The sequence below is a fragment of the Yarrowia lipolytica genome, chromosome 1E (assembly GCF_001761485.1).
Source record: "Yarrowia lipolytica chromosome 1E, complete sequence".
NCBI classification, from domain to species: Eukaryota; Fungi; Ascomycota; class Dipodascomycetes; order Dipodascales; genus Yarrowia; species Yarrowia lipolytica.
This window is the reverse complement of record NC_090774.1, coordinates 2821508-2842190: the sequence shown is the minus strand read 5'-3', so window position 1 is coordinate 2842190 and position 20683 is coordinate 2821508. Positions and strand designations below refer to the sequence as shown.

Sequence of the window (20683 nt, the reverse complement as noted above, 5' to 3'; positions counted from 1 at the left end):
TGGAGAAGTGGTGCTGAGAAAGAAGGGAACAGATAATCCTACAGATCCAGACGTGGGTAGGGCAACGTGTGTCCAGAGACTGTCGCCAAAAAGATGCTCGGTCTGGAGACGAGCGCCGGTGGTATATATTATATGACTCGGTGATGGGTCGGAAGTTAACTTGACAGATTGGCTGGTGCAACTTTATTTGGGGGTGGTTTTGCGAGGGGCTTGGGGGCCGCGGGCGGCTACTAGGCGACACCGTTGGACTCGTCTCGGCGCGCAGAGTGTCGTCGTCTTTTCCATTTTCCAATCGCGCGCCGGGATCTCGCACTGGCCGCCATCTTAGCTCTGTCTCGTCCTAGCTCTGTCTCGTCCTTGGCCCCAATCCGCTCCTCCAAAAAAACAAAACAAGGTATGTATGGCACTGGCCAGACAATAAGGGGGTGAAATTACAATGTGACGTGGAAACCCGTGGAACAAAAGCGTCCAGTCAGTCACACAAGGGTGCCAGGTTTAGACAGGTTGTGCGATGGGGTGAGCAGTCATAGGTGGGAAAGACGACATATATTTGCGGTTATACGGTGGTCCAAAAATGATGATCTCGAGACTTTTTTCACCACCTTTTTCACCATCTTTTTCACCATCTTCTCACTTTATTCTTCTCTCTTCCTCCTCCTCCTCAAGTCGCACTACCATCTCCTTGTTAGTACCCTTTGTATGATAGGTATTGGAAGACAGGTACATACTGTACATTGTACAGTCGATACGAGACCGTAATTACCGTGCTGAACCGTGCGGAGCCGCGGCTGCTATGATTATCCCTGCCTCACAAATGCCTGCCCCTGTACACAGTGCAGGTACGCCATACGAGGGGGATGAGTGGGAGTGGGAGTGGGAGTGGGAGTGGGAGTGGAGATGGGAGTACAAGCATGAGTAGTGATTGTCGTTTTGGTGGTGACCTGGGGTGTAGTGATTACATTCGGCGGCTATCTTCTACCCCTTCACTCCTCAACCAGCCAAGAATCTGGCCCACATTTTCCCAAATTTCCGAATTCATGTTGGCATGAAAACGGTTATTACCGACACGGAGCACGTGACATCCCAAATGCCTTGTGGACGGCGAAGAGAGATCTCCAGTTGATGTTGTGAAATCACGTTGGCACGATTTTTTTTTTTTTTTTTTTTTTTTTTTTTGAGTTGAGTTGAGTTGAGTTGAGTTGAGCTCGTCGACTCACGGTTCTGAGGTGGTTAACCCATCGGACTGACTCGCTACACGAAAAAACACCACACAGTTGGATTTGCGCTTCGTCCACGAATTCAATAATCTTTCTTGTTTCCTTCTACGGTCATTTTTCACCGTTTTATCACCATCTATCACCTATCACCACCTATGATAACTCCACTAACCGATATTATCACCAACCGTCGTATATTACTCCTCTTATCAACACCAACCACCACCGGAAAATACCACGTATGAACCGCACATAGCCGTTTTTGTGGTTTTTGTGGTTTTTGTGGTTTTGTGGGCCGGTAATTACTGTTCCGCCTGGTGAAACAGATAATTTCCCCCTATTCGGCCTCGGTCTCTGCACAGAAGTAATAACCCGGTTTGCTGGCCGATATTTCTTCCACGGAAATTGGAAGAAATATCGGCCAGCAAACTGATAATAAAACACTGGGGAACCCCGGACAGCGATACATGTCACTTATGGCGTTTTTTTCCGTCTACAGAGCTGAGCAGAATTGGGGACACGGAGTTGCACACCACATTCACACCCTGGCAACATGGCTCCCCGAAGTGCCAGACGAAGAGGGGACAAATGGGCTGATAATATTTGATGGTAGGGGTAACTCGCTGAGTTCACCACAAGGCGCAAAAGGGACGTTTGCGTAGAGGTGCCAAACGTAAAAGAATGAACCAAGGGCGGAGCACGGTTCTAGGGGCGCTGATTTGGCGATTTGGCGCAACCGGCTGCTTTTCGAGATGCTGGTGTTCTGAGACGACATGCTAGTGTTCTGAGACGAGATGCTAGTCTCCTGAGACGAGATGCTGGTGTTCCGAGACTACTATTTCACAAGCTGTATTCGACGATACTCACTTGGAGTCACATGGTTCTTCAAGGACCAAACGTAAGCATCTTGACCACCAACTGTGGGGAAAAAACAAACAATGACATAATAATGCCCATCAGATCCATTAATTGCTTTGATAGGGCAATCTCCTTACAAAGACGTTATTAATGGTTGATGAGGGGAATACCATAGATTGGTGCAAGAGAGAACACATTAGACCTGCGACTTTTGCATGGGTGTTTCGAGATGGTTCACTGGGTTTCTCTTGGTCTTGTTTCTAGATGTTTCACTTGTTTCACCTGTTCATCTCCGTCTTGTAGCTAGACTTTTCACTTGTTTATCTTCGTCTTGGTCTTACACTGGTTCCTAGACCCCCCCCCACTCCCCCCAATTTTTTGACCGTGCTTCTCTGACGGAGATCTAGGAAGAACGAAGAGGAATGTCAATCACGATTCTACTGTATTGCTCCAACCGGCTTACTCTTGCTACTCTCGTTCCGATCTCGTTACTGCCCCTTCACATGTCTGTCTGATCACCGCTCTCCGTTGTCAGCATCTGGATTGGTACGACCAGCTCTACCACTTGTCGGGCAAGATTGGTTATCGACCGGACGACCAGAACTCAGCAGCCGAGGCGCTCAGTCGAGTCCGTGCCTCTGTGACCCCGAAGTGCTCTTTTCTGTCTGGGTGACGACTCTTTCCGCAAAACCGCATGCTGGCTGGTGACAGCCGGAGTCATCCAAAACTGGTACCAGGATTCGTTGAACTACTAGCGTCCGTTACGAGAGGAATCCGGTTCATCGGAACATGTGTTCCGTAAGTCGTTGAGTAGAAAAAAGGGTCTGGGTAGATCCAAGGGGGTTCTTTTCTGTTGGGATCGGAGCGGAGCGGAGGGTGGTCTCAGACGGATTTGATACGATGACTGGACAATGGGGATATTTAGACACATGTGCGCACAACTGTCTTTACCGGTTGTCTCTAGTATCACTGTTGAAGTTCTTGTGGCTTCTGTTGGGTGGACTATGTGGATATGAAGACCCTCCGGTGCCAGACACAAGTGGGAGCTCCTCCAGACACTGTCGGTGGTAGATGGCGATGTTTTGGCAACAGCAGCGTGGTCTGTGCTCAACATATCGCTTTGGTAAGTCTGACGGACAAGTTTGGGCGAACCTCTGACATGTGTCCGGGGTGTGCGATACTTGGGGAGGAGGGTTGGCCTAATTGAGTGAGCTTACCAGACCAGACCTGGCTGACCAGGAATATTTGGCTGACCTCACTGGACCGGTTGACCTAATAAGGCTGATATGATATTGCCGTGACGAGATGGGCACAAGATTCTGAGCTCTGCAGGGCTAGAACTCGAGGGCTAGATGGAGAAGAGTTGGCTTGTGTCCTTCTTCTGGCTCAACTGAAAAGAGATGGTATCGCAAGTTGCAAGAAGAAGGAGATAACATGATAGAGACAGCCAAACCACCTCAACAGACTATCGGCGCTAGAATGTCATCTATAGCTAGGGACATGACACCCTGACCCGATACTCCATCGTTTGTGAGGTAGAGAACTACAGCACAAGTAAGAGCTTTGGTTACGCTGCACTGTATCATGTCTCTAGGAGTATGAGATACGTGGAAGAAGTCAATAAGACTTTTAGACCAGTTCAGAAGCGGCACCTCTACCGTGACTATCATCGACTCAATCTCTGTTTGACAGTCTCATTGACGTAGTGCTTTCTCGAGGCGACAAGTAGTGGTTGTCGTTGCTGTTTCTGTCGTCGTCTTCTTTCATCTCTTCATTTTTAATCTCTCATCTTTTGCAATCCAAGTATTGTCCGTCTAAATCTAACATCCATGTTGACGAAATCAGTCATATCTGTTTTTTTGCATATGAAAAGATGTGGATATTCCTCAATACTTGTTAAACACTCGTGTCGATATAATCCATTTCTATACTCGCATCTTCTCTACCATTGCCGCATACACAAATTGTCAACAAATCTCCCCAGAGATATCGGACAATTTCAAGTGCAGCAGATTTGGGCTGACTAGAGCAACCAGAAAGGATATTTAATGGTGAAGAAAGAAACTAGACCACCTTCTCGGTTCATAGAACTCTTTCTCCTCTCCAAGACTTTGCAATAGTCCAACCAGACTGTTCTCTGTCTTCTCGAGTTGTCTCACCGCATCACCTAGAATAGCTAGAATGAGTGACACGAGAATTTGAGCTCTGGATACATGTGTTATTGACACAACCAGACTGCTCAGAATCATCTCGACCACTCTTTACTGTCTTTTGGTAACAAACCCTTACTAACCCTGACTTATCTTGGGTCCAACAGAGATACCCAGTTCGATGAGAATGGACCGATTTGGGTGCGCTTGAAATTATGTGGAAACCACAATGACTTTGCCAAACAACTTGACTTCCTTGATCAACTCTTCAACGAGCCCGCGGGGTGATGATATGACTCCTGTGTTCACTGACTCCTGTGGACAGACTCTGCGGTCAGGAAAACCAAAGTAGACGTGGAAGCCGCTGAATGTTCGTGATTGGACACTTTAGTGGATATCAGAGGTAATCAGACCGTGCACCACTTCCACTCGGGTCTTTTGACCACACTTGGACGTCCTTACTGCTCTGGACAGGAACGGTCTTAAATGATTCTGGGCTTGTCAATGACTGCCTACCATTAACCTGGCGCAGCTGTTTGAAAGACTGGCCTATGTAAGGCGCCATTATGTCAATCTCGTCATTCTCTCGGAACTATACAGGACCAGTTGGTAGACAGATGGGACTGAGCCCATGACTGGAACAGGGCAAGGAATGATTGAGATGCAATTACTGGAAACCAGACAGAAGTGTAGTCATCTTCCGGCTACCAACTACTCCTGCTACCAACTGCTCCAACACCACCTCTCGTTCTCTGGACTGGACTCGATGGTTTCAGCAGTCGCTCCATACTCCCTACTCAGACAGCAAATCCCACAAGACTTCTTCTGTTCATAAATCTCCATAAAGAGTCCATCTTGACATCTACGATGGCGATAAGTGGACTCAAGGCCTCATTGGATCTTCCGAATGACCATCAGAGTCGTCATTGATAGTAAGTAGATACTCCAAGAGTCAAAAAGACCTAAGAACCTGTGTCTCTGAATCGACACCCTCCTACCCCATCATATCCCTGAACATTGTATGGATACAGTCCAGATTTGCTGTTTCTGCTCTCGAAAAAGACAGCCAATTGACAATATTCCTACACCCATCCCCTTTGCTTACTAATCGACCTAAAAATACTATTTAAAAAAATACTCCGATACGGGGAATCGAACCCCGGTCTCCACGGTTATCAGCTTGAGAGCGTGATGTGATAGCCCCTACACTATATCGGATTGTGGTTTCGGGCCCTTTTTTTGTCAATTTAAAGAATCAGGGGAGAACTTATTTGCGCAAAAAAAGACGTAAAAATCAAATATTTGGACAAAACAACCGTTTTTCTGTATTAAATGAGCTATTTTCTATTGATTGGTATAAAAATGAGCTTGGTGCACATTTCCTTCATGCCCTCAATACACTCCTTTCACCACAACTCCGACGAACTAATGGACCCAAAAAGTACATGACTTATGAACCCATGGACACAAAAAGTACATGGAAACAATCGCTGAACTTGGTTCATTCTCCTTCCTTTTTCAGATCCCGACAGACACGTGTTTTGGTAGTCTGGGCAACAAAAACCCCTGTATTCACCACCAATCACATATGAGGCGATTCCAGAAGACTAACAAGAACGCAGACTTGATATTTAGCTGCTTAGATGTGCATAGTTGTGTTCCTACACAACCAGGTTACATTGGGATGCGTCCGATAGTCCTCTCAAAGTCGACTTAAGAGGTGCTACTGAGCTCGTTGTTTGGATCCGGACTTGTTGGGATGCTGGAATGTTGTGGGGACTGTTGACAAGGGCGGAATGGACTCTGGTTGTTTTGTTTTTGTCTTGTTGCTACATTTGACCTCCAGAGCCCGGTTTATATTACGTGATATAGTGTCCATACCCGTATGTACAGTCCTACATGCCACATCTACTGTTCAGACACTACGGTTGGTCCATGCACTTGACCAAGGCATCTGGAAACACACTATCAACTAATTCTGGCTTGATTTGCAAGCATGGCGCCTTTACTGTTCACTAGAAGGTCCTTTTGGAAATCCCTGCGAGAAAACTCTTTCTGAGGCCAACTCGGCCAAAAGTCATCCGATTTTCCCTCCGACTTGAAAGCCAGTCTCGTGACATTCTTGGCATCAAAAATCCATCGGATAACTCCGACTTTGGTCAGGGGACATGTCGGGTTTTTGCGTTTTCCGACTGGAGCTGACATAAACTCGCTCTAGCGCCGTTTTAGTCGCCTAGTAGATGCGCGCGGGCGCCACCGGTGGCGTCTGTTTGTGTCCTTCGAAACCCAGCTGGTTAGATTGACGTTAGCGCTAGCTCGGCTTCCGTAGCGCCCTACTAACGGCCCACCTATCAGAGTCGATGGCGAGGCACATGTATTGCTCCTGCTTGGCATGCACGATGGGGAGGCGGGATGGGGAGGATGGGAAGGATGGTTGGGGAGGTAACGTGATACAGTGGGTGTTGTGTATTCCCGTTATTGTGTTTTTGCCGATTTGGCCGAGGTGTTGTGCTGTATCCAGAACAGAAGGGACTTATGAGTGTGTTATATAAATGGGGTGAGAACCAAATCCATCTCTTTGGATAGTTGATACGGCTGGTCATAATATTGCTCACCTTGAATCGGACTAAAAATAGCGCTACTGGGGATCCAGAGACTACCATTGTACTGTTGCACAGTAGCCGAACAAGTTAGGGGGAAGTCGCGAGCTGAGAGTAAAGAAGGAGGATGGGAGTGGAAACAGGGTGAAGAATCGACTCTGGCCTCCGTCTGGGGCAACTTTTTCACACTTTTTGATCCTTTTTTTTGCGTCCTTTTGGCTCCAAATCGGATGTCAAATGTCCCCACCACCCCTACCGCCTGTCATGTGTCAAAACTGATGACTTTTGCGCGAGACGGAAGCCCGAAACGGCCCATATTGGAGCCAAGCGTAGTCTAACTCCGATTGAGGGTTTTGGAACTTTTGCGGAAGATCACAGGTAGTACAACAGACGTTTTGACGTTTTGGCGTTTACTTTGGCGTTGGATGCGGATGCTGCGGAAATGAGGCAGGGATGGGGGGAGTCGATGAGAGTTGATGGAAGACTATGGGGAGTTGATTTGAAGTTGGTTGAAGTTGATTTGGAGTCAGTGTTATCTCGTCTTCATATCTGCCTTCATACCTGTCTCCATACCTGTCTCCATACCTGTCTCCATACCTGGCTCCACACCTTTTTTCGTTATCCCCAATAGCCTTCTTCTACTTGTAGATACCCAGTCCCCAATCACCCCAATCATCCTAATCGCCCCAAAAGATATGTCAAATCTCCCTCACCGCCGTCAAACGTCAAAAGATCGCACCAATGGCGGCGGATTTACCTGCCTTCCTTCCAGTAGGCCGAAATGGGAGCCTAGAGCAACATTGACAGTCGGTGAGTGCTCCGTAAAAGCACCGGAAAGTACGGAAAAGCAGCATCGGGCTTTATCCATGCGTATTGCTGTACCGAGTGTGCTCCCTTGTATCGCTGTGTGAGTATGTACTTGTACACACACACCAGTAGCCACTATCATGGCCCATAATCTGTACGAGAATGGTCAACCAGCTCTTAATCAGACCCAGATTCCCATTTACCGTCTGTTTTAGTTATTCCTCCTGACCGGACAGGTGGACATCCGGGTTGGTGGACTGCGTGTGTAAAGGGTGGGTAGAGGATTACAAACGTCAAGCGGTTGGGCAGGCAACATACATGGTCGATCACTTCATGTCATACAACCGACAATTTGGTCACGTGACACCGCTAAACTCCTCACTTCATCTTCATACTGTGTTATGACTGTGAAGAGAGCAACTTGTAGAGGTAGCTTGATATGAGTGAGCGAGTACAAACCGAGTATCTGGGTCACGTGTCATGGTAATTACGTGTCATGGTAATTACGTGTCATGGTCACTACTTACCATTCTCGTCATGTGTCTTTCTTGTCATTCTCGCCATTAGTCACCATTAATCACCATTGAACTCCGATCGACGGTCACACGACAACACTCGGGCACACTCTGACAATCCTGACACAGCCTCGATGCATGGAACCTGCCATCTGACACAGATGCAACTCCTGGCAACTGATTCTGACTCAGACTCGGACTGTTGGAAGATCGGTTGGTGTCGTGTGAGATTGGAGGGAGGGAGAGGGAGGCCAAGACAGATAGAGCCCGGCCTAGAATTCGAACTGGAGGGTTTGAGACGACGAAAATCACATGATTGGATTCCCCGACGCGAGATTTTCCATCTACTACTGTCCGTTTGCCAAATAGACCCGTTTTCATCAACTTGGTGTTGTCTCTCCTCCACTCCATTTTTTCGCCAAGAAAAAATGACAAGAAAAATTTCAAAAAAAAACTTGAAAAAAAAAAAAGACAGTTTCAGAAAAACTTGTCTATACACGTGCCTCCAGCCATCGGCTGAAATGATGACACCATTTGGGTTTCCACGCCCATTCTGAGACACCAATGTCGACGGGGGAGGGAGGCAGGGTTAAGAGGTCACGTGATGCGGGAATCTTCGTCTGGCTCTTTTTTTTTTCCGCCGATCAAAAAAAAAAAAAAAAAAAACCCTGAAGAAGATGACGAAAAAGACAACGAAAAAGAGGTCGAAAAAAAAAATTGGCAAAAAAGGTCGAAAAAGACGAAGCTGAAGACGAAGCCAAAGACGAAGCCTCAAGCGATCACGTTACTCCTACCTAATTCTAGAATGAAGTTTGTCGGCAATTGAGACCGATTTCCCAACTTTGCCAAATTTCCAGTTTTGCAAGTATTTTTCCAATATTCCAATTTTTACCTCCTTTTAAAATCCACCTGAAAATGTCGACAAAATCTCGCCCAAAATCACCTCAATCGCTCAATCCCTCCATCCGCCTCCAATAGCTTCCAAATCCGCACGTGCTCTTGGCAGAGGACCTCTTGGCGGTTGGCACGGCAAAACCAAACTCTATTCTTATTTCCGAACTCAATTTACCACGTGGATTGCCAAGGTTTTTCGCTGAAACTAGATAACCAAAATGTTTAAATGTAAAACTTTATGTTTCGGAGCCCAGATACGTGTCTTGGCAGACCTCTGGGGCGGAATACAACGTTTTTCGAGGTGTCGACGATTGAGAAAATCTTTTTCGACGGGCGCAAGACGGGATTTGAGCGTGGATGGGCGAAAACCGTCGAGAAATGCGGGATTCTGCGCCCTCGAAAATAACATCAAACTACACCTAATCGGCCAACTGTGTTTGGACTTGCATCGCAAATACGACGTTTTAAATTGAGCTCAAACTGGGAGGCGGAGTAAGTGGAAAGAAATAAATATAAAAATAATTCAAAATAATTCGAAAATAAAAAATAAAATAAAATAAAAAGTGGGAAATGGAACGTTATGGCGGGAAATGGGAAGTAGAAAATACCAAAAAGGTCAGCGAAAAATTGCTACTCTGATCATACCTTCAAATCCCACCTACTACCCCTATAGCCCAAACTGTCGGCGTATGACTCGATAAAACTAATTTATAATTTATGATTGATTTTATTTGATTTTACCTCTGCTGGAAAAAGAATGAATAATAAGTGTAACGCCGCATGTGTTTCTAGAAATGGCCCCAACTTGACGGATATTGATGCGATCTGAAATCGGATTGATGGATATTGTTCGCAGCAATAAGGAGAGGATTCTGATACATTTTTTAGCAGTAGAAAAATATATATTTCCTGTTTTAACTGTGTTATTTTCCGTTCGTTCATCTCTTCGAGATTGCCATAACTTGATGATAGACTTTGAGAGGAGAAAAAGTAGGGAAAAAAAGGGAAATAAAAAATTAAAATTACGCCTGCCTAGAAACGAAGGACATAAATTAGCCACATTTAGTTACAACAGTCTGAGGTGTATTACGGGTATGTACAACGGTCGACTTTGGGATGCTTTTGACTTTTGGGGGAGGGGGGGAGAGCATACCACGTGGGGTGGGTGTAATGGGACCAAGGAGGGGTATTATGTGATGATAGAGGATATGAAGGGGGATATTTTAGTCACGTGAATGTCATGGGAGCTTTTAATTACGTCTCATGTGTTTAGATGTCGAGTTGGATGGGCTTGTAACTCGAGTTGGGGTGGTTCTTGGATGGGGGCAAGAAATGATTATAAAAGAATGTCTATAGGGAGAGATTGATAAATTTTTTCTTACAAAGTTCCTTCTATTACATCTATGAGTCCATCATTCAACTTTTAGACCATCAGGGTCTCTTTTTGAACAATTTCTGGAGCTTCTAATTTTTCTCACTTTTTCAACGGGTTTCATATTGGGCTCAAAAATGGGCCAATTGCCATGAGGGAAGATCCAGGAAGGGTTTTCTCGCAATTCATTTCATCTTCACAAGTTCCCTGGTGTCCATCAGGTCCCGAACATGTATTATATGATGTTTTGGTGTTTTGGTGTTCACTCTGTTCAGAAGCCCCAAATTCTGCCAATAATACGTCGAGAAGCGGCCATCTGTTTGCTGCTGATGCATCAGTCCCACTAGAGTGCAACTGCAGGCTTCCAACGGCCCCAGCCCTTAAGTTCGGGTATTTCTGCCCCATCCAGGATTAGTCAGAGGCGGCGTGCTAGTGCGATAATGGCACCACCGGGACAAACGATAGACATAGTGTTCGGTGCAGCGCGGTTGGTAGAGCCAGCTGCCAAGCTCGAAGATCCGCTGCTAGTGAGAGTCGCGGAAGGGTGAGTCCGAATGGGCAAGAAGTGAGTCCCAGAGTACGGGGAAGTCGTCATGGCTACCTGTTTGGAAACGTCCAGATCGCCCAGATCTCGTTCAATTGTCGTAAAAACTGGACCAAAATGTCGCTCCAAGCCCGCAGATTCTCCTTCTGCCGCTCTCATCCCGCCATCTTTCCCACAGCGACAGTTGTGGACTGAGACTGAACACTAAAGAGTGAAAATAAAATAAAAAGTGAATTTGTGAAAAATGAAAAATGAAAAATGAAAAATAGAAGCGAAGAAGCGAACCAAAAGGCGAGCGAACGGCTTTGTCCAGTGGTCAATTTTCAAGTCAATTTTTGGCTAAAAAAAAGACCAAATTGCAGCCATCCAAACTGGTCACTACTCGACCAATATGGCCGATATTTCAATCCACATCGAACCAGTAAATCAGAATGAACCACCAGATCAATGAAGAACAACAAAATCAAACGAAAAACTCCCTCGGGCCCGCATGCTCCCGCCAAATCGACAAAATCTCTTCTCCCATAGGCGACATTGACCCCATGCAATATCGGTGACATTTGTAAATAAGATCTGAACTTTAAATTATCATACTTTGGTGGTGTATGGTGCGTGGTCCACGTGGGGTAGGGGAATAAAAAAATTGGAACAAATTGGGAAATATATAAAAATTGAAAAATAAATGGAAAATAAAAAAAACGTGGATCTTTCGATGAATAAAAATCAGGCTAATCCCAGACAAAGATCGGGAGTCTTTCTCCCTGAGCCAACGTCATCCTGACTAATGAAAACATCAAATAAAATAAATCTGACACCTAAACTAACCAACTTTATTTGGGCCAATGAGACGGCTGAAAGTCCGCACGTTGTGGGGGGAAATGGACAAAGTTTATTTTAAACGTGAAAAGTTGGGGGGAAAAAACAAAAAAATACGAAAATGTAGCCCTGATCGGTCACAGCCCAATTATCCCCTCGAAAAAAATCCCCTCCAAATCCCCATTTTTCTACCGCCATTTTCGTCCATACTTTTCGATAACCCTAAAAAAGGTCATCTATCAGTCTAAATCTTGTATTAACCTCGAAGACTAACCGTAACTTAGACTAATGCTAACGTTAAAATACAACTCTAAATATTAACCGACATCAAACCCCGAAAAGAATATATAATCGTGAGGCCATCCTGAGGATTTTGTCTCCATCGAATTCGACCACCACAAACTCCTCTACAATGGCCGCTCTTCACCAATTCGACTACATCTTCGCGCTGGCGATGATCTTCGCGTTCCTGGACGCGTGGAACATTGGAGCCAACGATGTCGCCAACTCCTTTGCCACCTCGGTCTCTTCGCGAGCCCTCAAGTACTGGCAGGCCATGATTCTCGCCGCTATCTGCGAGTTCCTCGGTGCCGTTCTGGCCGGTGCCCGAGTCACCGATACCATTCGAAACAAGATCATTGACGTTGACCCCTTCACTGAGACCCCCGCCGGCCTCATGCTGCTCATGATGTGCGCTCTTGTCGGCTCCTCTGTCTGGCTCACCATCGCTACCCGGCTCGGTATCCCCGTTTCCACCACACACTCCATCGTCGGCGCCGTCATCGGAGCCGCCATCGCCACCAACGGAGGTGGAGGAGTCCACTGGGGCTGGGAGGGATTCTCCAAGATTGTCGCCTCGTGGTTCATTGCCCCCGCCATTGCCGGAGGCTTTGCTGCCCTCATCTACCTCGTTACCAAGTACGTTGTTCTGGAGCGAAAGAACGCCCTGCGAAATGCCCTGTGGATGGGCTACATCTACGTCGGCATCACCTTTGGCGTGCTCACCATGCTGATTGTGTGGAAGGGAGCCCCCAACCTGAAGCTCGACAAGCTGTCCACCGGTGCCACCGTCGGCTCCATCATCGGTGTCGGAGCCGTCGCCGCCCTGCTCTACGGAATCTTCCTCCAGCCCTTCTTCTACCGAAAGCTCGTCAAGGAGGACCACACCCTGCGAGCCTGGGACATCTTCTACGGTCCCATGCTCTACTACCGAGGAGAGGTGCCCCCCATGCCCGAGGGAATGAACCGACACGACTATGTGGTCGACTACTACAAGTTTGTCCGAACCAAGGAGGAGTACCTGGAGTACTACGGCCATCTCAACGGCTACGAGGGCGATGACCTCACCGAGGACGAGGAGCAGCAGATTCTGGTGGTCTCCTCCAACCCCGAGAAGCACAACGGTATCGAGTCTGTCGAGTCCGAGGAGGACGAGCGAACCAACGCCTCCCGAGCTGCCGCCCTCGAGTCCGTCGACAAGTCCTGGAAGGTCCTGGCCCGAAACCCCAAGAACTGGCCCAAGCTCTTCTGGAAGGCCATTTCGCACGGCTGGACCGTCGATGTCATTGCCGCCCAGAAGACCTCCGGCCACGCTCTGTCCGGCGATCTCCGAAAGATGTTCTCCAAGGCCAAGAAGTACGACAACAAGGTCGAGGCTCTGTACTCCTTCCTCCAGTGTGTCACCGCTTGCACTGCCTCTTTTGCCCACGGTTCTAACGATATCTCCAACGCTGTCGGTCCCCTGACCACCATCTACCAGATCTGGTCCACCAACCAGACCGGAAAGAAGGCCGATGTGCCCGTGTGGATCCTGGTCTACGCTTCTTGCGCCCTTGTCATTGGTCTGTGGACTTACGGATACAACCTCATGTCCAACCTTGGTAACAAGATGACCATGCAGTCCCCCTCTCGAGGTTTCTCCATGGAGTTTGGCGCCGCCGTCACCACCATCATGGCCACCCGTCTCAACCTGCCCATCTCCACCACCCAGTGCATTGTCGGTGCCATTGTCGCCGTCGGTCTGTGTAACGGAACCATCAAGGCCGTCAACTGGCGAATGGTTGCCTGGTGTTACTTTGGATGGATTTTCACCGTCCCTTTTGCTGGTCTCATTGCCGGAATCCTCATGGGTATCATTTCCAACGCCCCCAAGCTTGGTGAGGTTTACCAATTGTCTTAGGTACTTACCGAGTTTTAGTAGAAAATCAGTTAATATATTTGTTGTTTAAGATGCCAGAATCGAGATAACTCTCGAGGATGATGTAGCTGCCCTAATGGCGTAGGAGCACCACTGAGGACTAAGACTCGGGAGTATAGTAAGTCCACGTGGATGCCCATTGAGGTGAAATTGCCAGATTGACGCAGAATTATGACGTGAGCATTGACAGGTTGGAGGAACAACATGAGACTTGGTGTCTTTTATATATATATAGAACATTAATCCCAAAAATCAGAAACCTATGGCGGTAACTTTTCAACAACTTTTTGCCAAAACATATAATACTTTACGAAACAGGGAACAAAATATCTCCAGACATCTCTGAATGACACTGCTTGTACAAGTAGCACAATTGCAACATAAATCCAGTGCATTAATACATACATCTCAGAATCTTCAGGATCGGTCGTACTCATCCTCATTCCCATGCGGCCTCAATGTCCTGGAAGACCTACCATTAGCGCATTGTCAACCTCGGTGTTGGTGAGGGCAGTATCTGTTGAATGGAGATCATAAGTATGATTGATTCAATACAGTCAATGTAACGACTTACAACTCACTTCGAGGGACACGTTCCGATAGTAGCACACACACTTCTGACGACCAAGCTGGTTCTCTCATGACTGTGAGGAATTGGCCAGGTAACCAACAGTATCAACTGTTTGCGAGGACATCTTTCATTGATTTTGTCGCCGTTAAACACTCCATACATCAGCTCCTGGCTTTATGGCAAATCCAAGAGCTCCTCATCCCGATATGCCATTCGTATCATTCGGCATACATCAGAAATGACTCCCTTGTGAAACAATATTGGTGGAGAAAGTGGGCATTTTCATTATGTCAATGGAACTCTTGAAACGAGTTGATTCCAATGGTTTACTTTGTGGAGATCTCACTTGATCCACTTGACCCACTGACCCACTTGACCCACACTCTACTACAATACTGATACAAAACTGATACCATACAACAATCACACACCATGAGCCATCTGAAAAGTCCACTTTTCCGCCCTTTTCCGCCCTTGTTCGGGATCCTTGTTCCCACTCCTTGTTTCGTTGCTTTGCTTCCATGTCGCCCAGTTGACCGAGACCTGGAGCAGATGCCCCTTTGGAGGTCCTGGAGCAAGTACAACGTCACACGGCGCAACGTTGCAATGGCACTAGTCGATGAGATGCCGTAGATGCGGCAATACTAAGGGTGTTGTGTACTTGTGGTGTTGCGGACTTGTGGTTATGGAATCGTAGCCCTCAATAACCCCATGAGAGGAGATACTGCCAAATGAACGGTACCAGTGTATTCGGGAGATCAACGTGATCGTCTTGGTACCAATCAGGAGGATTTGGTGGGGTTATGAATGGACGATGTGGACAAATTGGGGTTACAACAACAACAACAACAACAACGTCAATTTGCCGGCTTGGTCCGTCCTATCAAATCAACGACAAACCAGCCCTTTTGTCCTTGTCTGTTCTTCTGTCCTTGTCCTCCTCTCGTGCTAGCGTCGGTCTAGTGGATTGGTGACCAGGTGGGGAAATCTAACAAGCTGTCGAAAGGGTTGACATTGTTCAATCGACTGACTTCTGAGCAAGGTCGAACAGTATGTACTGTAGTTGGAGACCCACAGACGCACTTGTTGGTCTGCCAAACTCCAACCGTCCACAAGTTGAGTCCCATTCCGGTTCAAACAGCTATACAAACATATTCCCACCCTCCTGGAGTAGTATATACGACTCTTTGTCCATCTATACCCCGACAAGACATGTTATCGGTTCCCCGAAGACTCCAATGATTGCACAACTTATCACCCCTCCAGTGCGACGAGAACGGGGTGGCTTTGCATGTAGTCAATGACCAGGTTTCCAGACTCTCAAACCACGGTCTGGGCTGGCTGCCGACTTTGTAGTTGAGACATGCAACAAAGGTGTTGCTGATGTAAACGGGTCACCATGGACTCAGATCGACCCACCAGTAGAGTGTCATGGAATTTTATCACGTGTCTCGGCCGTGTGACTTGCGCTGTCATGGATCAGATTGTGAGTACTGTATGTATTGCACTGTAGCTACAAGTACGAGTTCGTACTTGTAGTTCGTACTTGTAGTATCGTGCTATCCAGATACCACGGAGACGATGCTCGACCCGGTTTGTCCGAGAACAGATTTCAGCGATATCAACGGTCAAGGAGCTGGCCGAGGTCTCTATCACAGGGATGATGCCTGTGATGAGCTCTGCAGTGCGACATGAGCAGGCAGCTTACCTGAGGCCATAAGTGGACAGTCAAGTTTCGATAGCAGTGGAGAACACCGGCAAGTCGCAAATCCGAAATGCCTCAAACCGCGCAACCACTTATTCAAACCGCGCATTCAAGCTCCAAACCACGCAATTCTCAAACCAAATCTCCGCCAAGTTTCCACCAACTCTCCGCCAACTCTCCGCCAACTCTCCGCCAACTCTCCACCAACCTCCCTCGGCATTCCAACTCGGGCTAACTTTGGCAAAATAGGACTTAAGCTGGTCGTTTATTTGCGGCTCTAAAGGCGAGGGGGCCGCTAGTCTCCGAGCTTGTCAGCGTATCTGAACCAAACTTGTATCAATACTCGAACTCTGCCACGAGCTCTAACTCTGTCGTGAGCTCTAACTCTGCCTCTGTTCGAACTCTCCACTAGCTCCAAACTATCGGAGCCGTCTGGGCTTTATTGTGGTGTTTAATTGTGTGTTTAATGTGGTGAGTGGTGAGTGGTGAGTGGTGAGTGGTGAGTGGTGAGTGGTGAGTGGTTGAGTGGTGAGTGGGATTGTGAGTGGTGAAGCTGTGGAAGGGAGACCCGGAGAGACATTAACAGGGCTGACGGACACAGACACAGAAGAGACCAACTAAGGCACTGCCGACTCCCTCACAGACTCCACTCCAACCCCCCCCCTTGTCGCATCTCACTAAAGCGGCGATAAAGCCATCTGACACCGAATCAATGCACAGGTCGACTGACGTTCCTGCGGGGTTGGGCTCGCAGTGATTAATTGAGCTGACGTTGCGCTGACGTTGTGCTCTGACTGATGGACAACGTCATCATCTAATTGGTCTGTCTGAGACATCCGTATTCAGCTGAGTCCACCAGACTGCGAGGTGTTCACGGTGCTCACGTAATCAGACGATATTTGGGCAACCACCGCGACAACCGCAAACGTTCATGTGCTACACAGACAAACCTCGCGGTTGGAACCTCTGTCTCTTGGTCAGAGCCAACCGAGAAAGTATAGCACTCGTAAGATAGACGACGATCAAAAGACGATCAAAAGACAACCAAAAGACAACCAAAAGACAATCAAGACAGTTAAAAGACACCCCAAACACCCCCAAAGAACTGACAGCCACGCACAGATCCACTTCACCCTTTGGACTTGGTCTCGGGTCTTTGTCTCATTGTCGTTGATAGTGGATCTACGTTGAGGGCGGCATTGGGCGACTATCTGTGGTGTACTGCACAAGTACTGCATCAATTCTGGTACTCGTACTTGATTGGTACACCATCTCAAACCATGTCATAATATGTGTCGACGACATACCTCATACTCTGAGACTGACCCTTCACAATCGACATGGTGCTGGCCCTGCTGTCTTGCCATCCACACGCCAACCGCTAGTCATGGTAGCACAGCTACTGGGTTCGTGTGGCTAAGTCAGAACACGGACTGGGCAAACTATCACAGACGGACCGGGCTACTATCCCCTCTCCCTGCGACATCACACTATGCCAAGGCGAGCTGCTGGTTGACGAGTGCATTGCAGTAGCGTGACCTTGTTGACGTTGACGTTGACGTTGACAGCTGAATTTTATTGTCGCGCACGAGACCTAGTCGTGTGAGAGAAAAAAAATCCGATCAAACACCGACCTTGGGCCAAACACCGATCTTGGCGTTGTTGCGCAGAGAAAGAAACATTCTCACTGAAATTAGCGTCATATCGTTATCATTCCTTGTGTTGATGTATGAGAGGAGTGGTTGAATCCATCTACGAGACTCGCTTCGGAGGTTTGATGCTGGTGAGATGTTCACGGTCTCTTTTCCATCTGGGTTATTCATGGTCCCCATCATCTGGAGCTCGTTGTCGCCTTTTCGACGCCGATGTTGTCGCAACTGGGCATTTATCAGTACCTCTCAATTCTGTGCTTTCGGACTATAAACCCAGGTTATGATAAATGCCATAGTTCGAGATAGCTCCTTGGCGGGTCTGGACTAACCAAAACGGCATTCCAGTTCTGGATAGTCTGCCAAGACGTATCCACCGACGATACCATCGAGGGCATTGCCGAGGATATTACAGTAATATCGGGTGGAGCACGCTAATTCGACAGAAGTGGGTGATCGGAGAGGCTACGATCCAGGCTTGGTCTGACAGCTGTTGAGCGACTGCTGGTGCTCGTACATTGCCGGAATCGAGGACGTGATTGGGCTGGGCACTAAGCAGACATGGAAAAGGTGTCAATGAAGACACTTCTGTCATAACTAAGATCTTTTTCATACACCGCGACCGAGAGCTGGATCTGTCCTTCGAGCACTCGACTACGTGAACATGCACTCATCCACTGGCCAGCAGCAGCTCCCATTTACCGTCTGCGAGACAATCGTCTACAATATTTGGAGATTGTCCTGGGGACTGGTAGACCTGGAAGCAGATGGTACTTAACTGGGAGCCACTTTCCGTTGTGTGTTTCATTCCACACTGCCTACATATCCACAGTTCCTGCTCTATCCTACATCTCCAACTGTGTTTCATTATTCCCTGAGACCTGGTTGTAGAGGAGAATTGGAATCGGATCAACCCCTTTGCAAGAGACGGGTCGTACGCGATTCTCCTGAAGTCTAGCAAGATCAAGTCCATTGGATCCCAACCCTTCGGCCCATATGGTCCCCGTGGTCAATCAGGTGAAGCTCATCACCGCCGCCAGAGGATCTGATGAATGCACATATATCTTCTACAAACGAGATGAACTACGCTTTTACTTTACTGTCGCGCATTACCCGTCTCTGGTGGCCATGATACAAGTTCTTGTCAGACCAGTCTTCACGTCTATCCAGTAATTCTGCACCCCTGGTACGAAAAGATCACTTACTCTTCTCAACTACTCGTATCCAGCTAGCACACCATATCTACGAGGGCTGAGTAAAATTATAGTATGTACTGTTCTCATACTTTACTCATGGAATTGTTCAACATATCTAGTGGTCAAAAGATTCACAGGTTGGCCCATCGGACGCCATAAGGAAGCCAGGGCTTGTAAATGTTGTACCAGCGAATGTTGTCGCCGGAGCCGTAGGACTGCCAAATGCCTGGAACCCCGTTGACCTCGGTGCATCCCCAGGGTTCCCGATCGCCGGTGCACACTTGTTCATTGTCTCGTTTGTTGAGGGAGTCGACAGGAGCAGCCGCTGCCAGACAGGCAAGGAGAGAGACGGTGATGGTAGAGAGTTTCATGGTGAATTGGTAACTGTTAGTTGGTAATGGTGAGTTGATAAATCTGCTGCTGAATCTGCTGCTGGACTGATGATGATTCGGCACTTCCCCTGAACTACTTATACCCCGAATGAGACTCGGGTCTGAACCTCATCCCGGACTTGAGAGGTTCATGGGGCTCTGCGACCGCTTCATCAGGTCATTCAATTGGTTTGAGGACCCCGAAGTTTCCCAAACAGGCACTTTTTGATTCACCATTGTCTCCCAATGGTATCCACATCGGGTAATATCTCACCATGAGGTAGAAACGGGCACCCTGTAGAGGACCAGGGCAATTGACATTGTATCTCGCAAGTAGAGCGTTTCGCCGACAGATATTCCGACTAATTGCCCCAATTTCTTGCTGGAGAAACAACTAAATCAACTAGTGGACTTTCTGGTGGGTTTTCTTCAAGAAATTGTGTCACATTACGTCCCATGAAACGTCCTTTGGGTAGTACAAGTTCATTGGCGTCGTTCTTGGGAACTTCCAGTCCGCAAGAATATGAGATTTAACACTCAAATGAGCCTCTCATCATTCCATGAGGCTCAAACAGGTCTTTCATAACTCATGCACAAAACAGGTACTTGTACTTTTCAACAGGCACTTTTTAATAGGCACTTGTACGGTATCTGGAATAGGAAAATCTCAAGAAAGACAATCAATGAGGCTGATGACTCTAGATAGAATCGACCCACGTAGTAATGGGGCGTTATAGTCACGTGACGTCCGCTTTATAACCACGTGACCTGAGCACATTCATTTTTTTCACACAAACATTGTGTTAATCCTCGTTGCTCCTCTCCCTGTGCGACAATCAATCCAACTTCACCGGAAATCACTCTACGGTTCAGAATTTTGATTCATATGAATCTTACGCTCACTTATCTTCCCCGTAATATCCATTTACCCCCCAATGGCACCCCGTTATTGACCAAATCGTCGCGGGTTTTGGATCACATTTTCCCCGATTTATACTCCCAACGCCGCTTTAAACTTGTAATCCCGCCTGGTTGGCTCAGTTGGTTAGAGCGTTAGTCTCATAATCTGAAGATCACCAGTTCGACCCTGGTACCGGGCAGATTATTTTTTCCGCCCCAGAAACAACAAGCGTGATTTTTTTGCTCAGAGTCGACACAATCGTAGGTGGTAAAAATGACTGTATTTTTCCCCTTCTCGGCCCCCCACAATATAGCCCTCAT

General features: G+C 47.5%; 5 protein-coding genes and 2 non-coding genes across 7 annotated transcripts; 4 read left to right on the top strand and 3 right to left on the bottom strand.

The window, feature by feature from the left end:
- Window positions 1-1397: 1397 nt before the first annotated feature.
- YALI1_E28405g (uncharacterized protein) lies at window positions 1398-1686 on the bottom strand (the record flags this gene model as incomplete). The annotated part of the gene is made up of 2 exons (XM_068283113.1): window positions 1398-1531; window positions 1578-1686. The coding sequence occupies 2 exons, from the start codon at window positions 1684-1686 to the stop codon at window positions 1398-1400; spliced, it is 243 nt and encodes an 80-aa protein (XP_068139214.1).
- Window positions 1687-2290: 604 nt separating this feature from the next.
- Window positions 2291-2748, top strand: YALI1_E28397g (uncharacterized protein; the record flags this gene model as incomplete). The annotated part of the gene is made up of 2 exons (XM_068283112.1): window positions 2291-2420; window positions 2477-2748. 2 exons carry the CDS (start codon window positions 2291-2293, stop codon window positions 2746-2748), a joined length of 402 nt encoding a protein of 133 aa, XP_068139213.1.
- Window positions 2749-5362: 2614 nt separating this feature from the next.
- YALI1_E28367r lies at window positions 5363-5443 on the bottom strand. Its single transcript has one exon. It is a non-coding gene; the product is annotated as a tRNA-Glu (tRNA).
- A 6742-nt stretch (window positions 5444-12185) lies between these two features.
- Window positions 12186-13952, top strand: YALI1_E28300g (uncharacterized protein; the record flags this gene model as incomplete). Its single annotated transcript, XM_504328.3, has 1 exon — window positions 12186-13952. The coding sequence occupies one exon, from the start codon at window positions 12186-12188 to the stop codon at window positions 13950-13952; it is 1767 nt and encodes a 588-aa protein (XP_504328.3).
- Window positions 13953-16122: 2170 nt separating this feature from the next.
- YALI1_E28259g (uncharacterized protein) lies at window positions 16123-16527 on the top strand (the record flags this gene model as incomplete). Its single annotated transcript, XM_068283111.1, has 2 exons — window positions 16123-16186; window positions 16238-16527. 2 exons carry the CDS (start codon window positions 16123-16125, stop codon window positions 16525-16527), a joined length of 354 nt encoding a protein of 117 aa, XP_068139212.1.
- A 2695-nt stretch (window positions 16528-19222) lies between these two features.
- YALI1_E28224g (uncharacterized protein) lies at window positions 19223-19783 on the bottom strand (the record flags this gene model as incomplete). Its single annotated transcript, XM_066094353.2, has 2 exons — window positions 19223-19475; window positions 19737-19783. The coding sequence occupies 2 exons, from the start codon at window positions 19781-19783 to the stop codon at window positions 19223-19225; spliced, it is 300 nt and encodes a 99-aa protein (XP_065950425.2).
- Window positions 19784-20488: 705 nt separating this feature from the next.
- On the top strand, window positions 20489-20562 carry YALI1_E28217r. Its single transcript has one exon. It is a non-coding gene; the product is annotated as a tRNA-Met (tRNA).
- The last annotated feature ends 121 nt before the right edge of the window (window positions 20563-20683 follow it).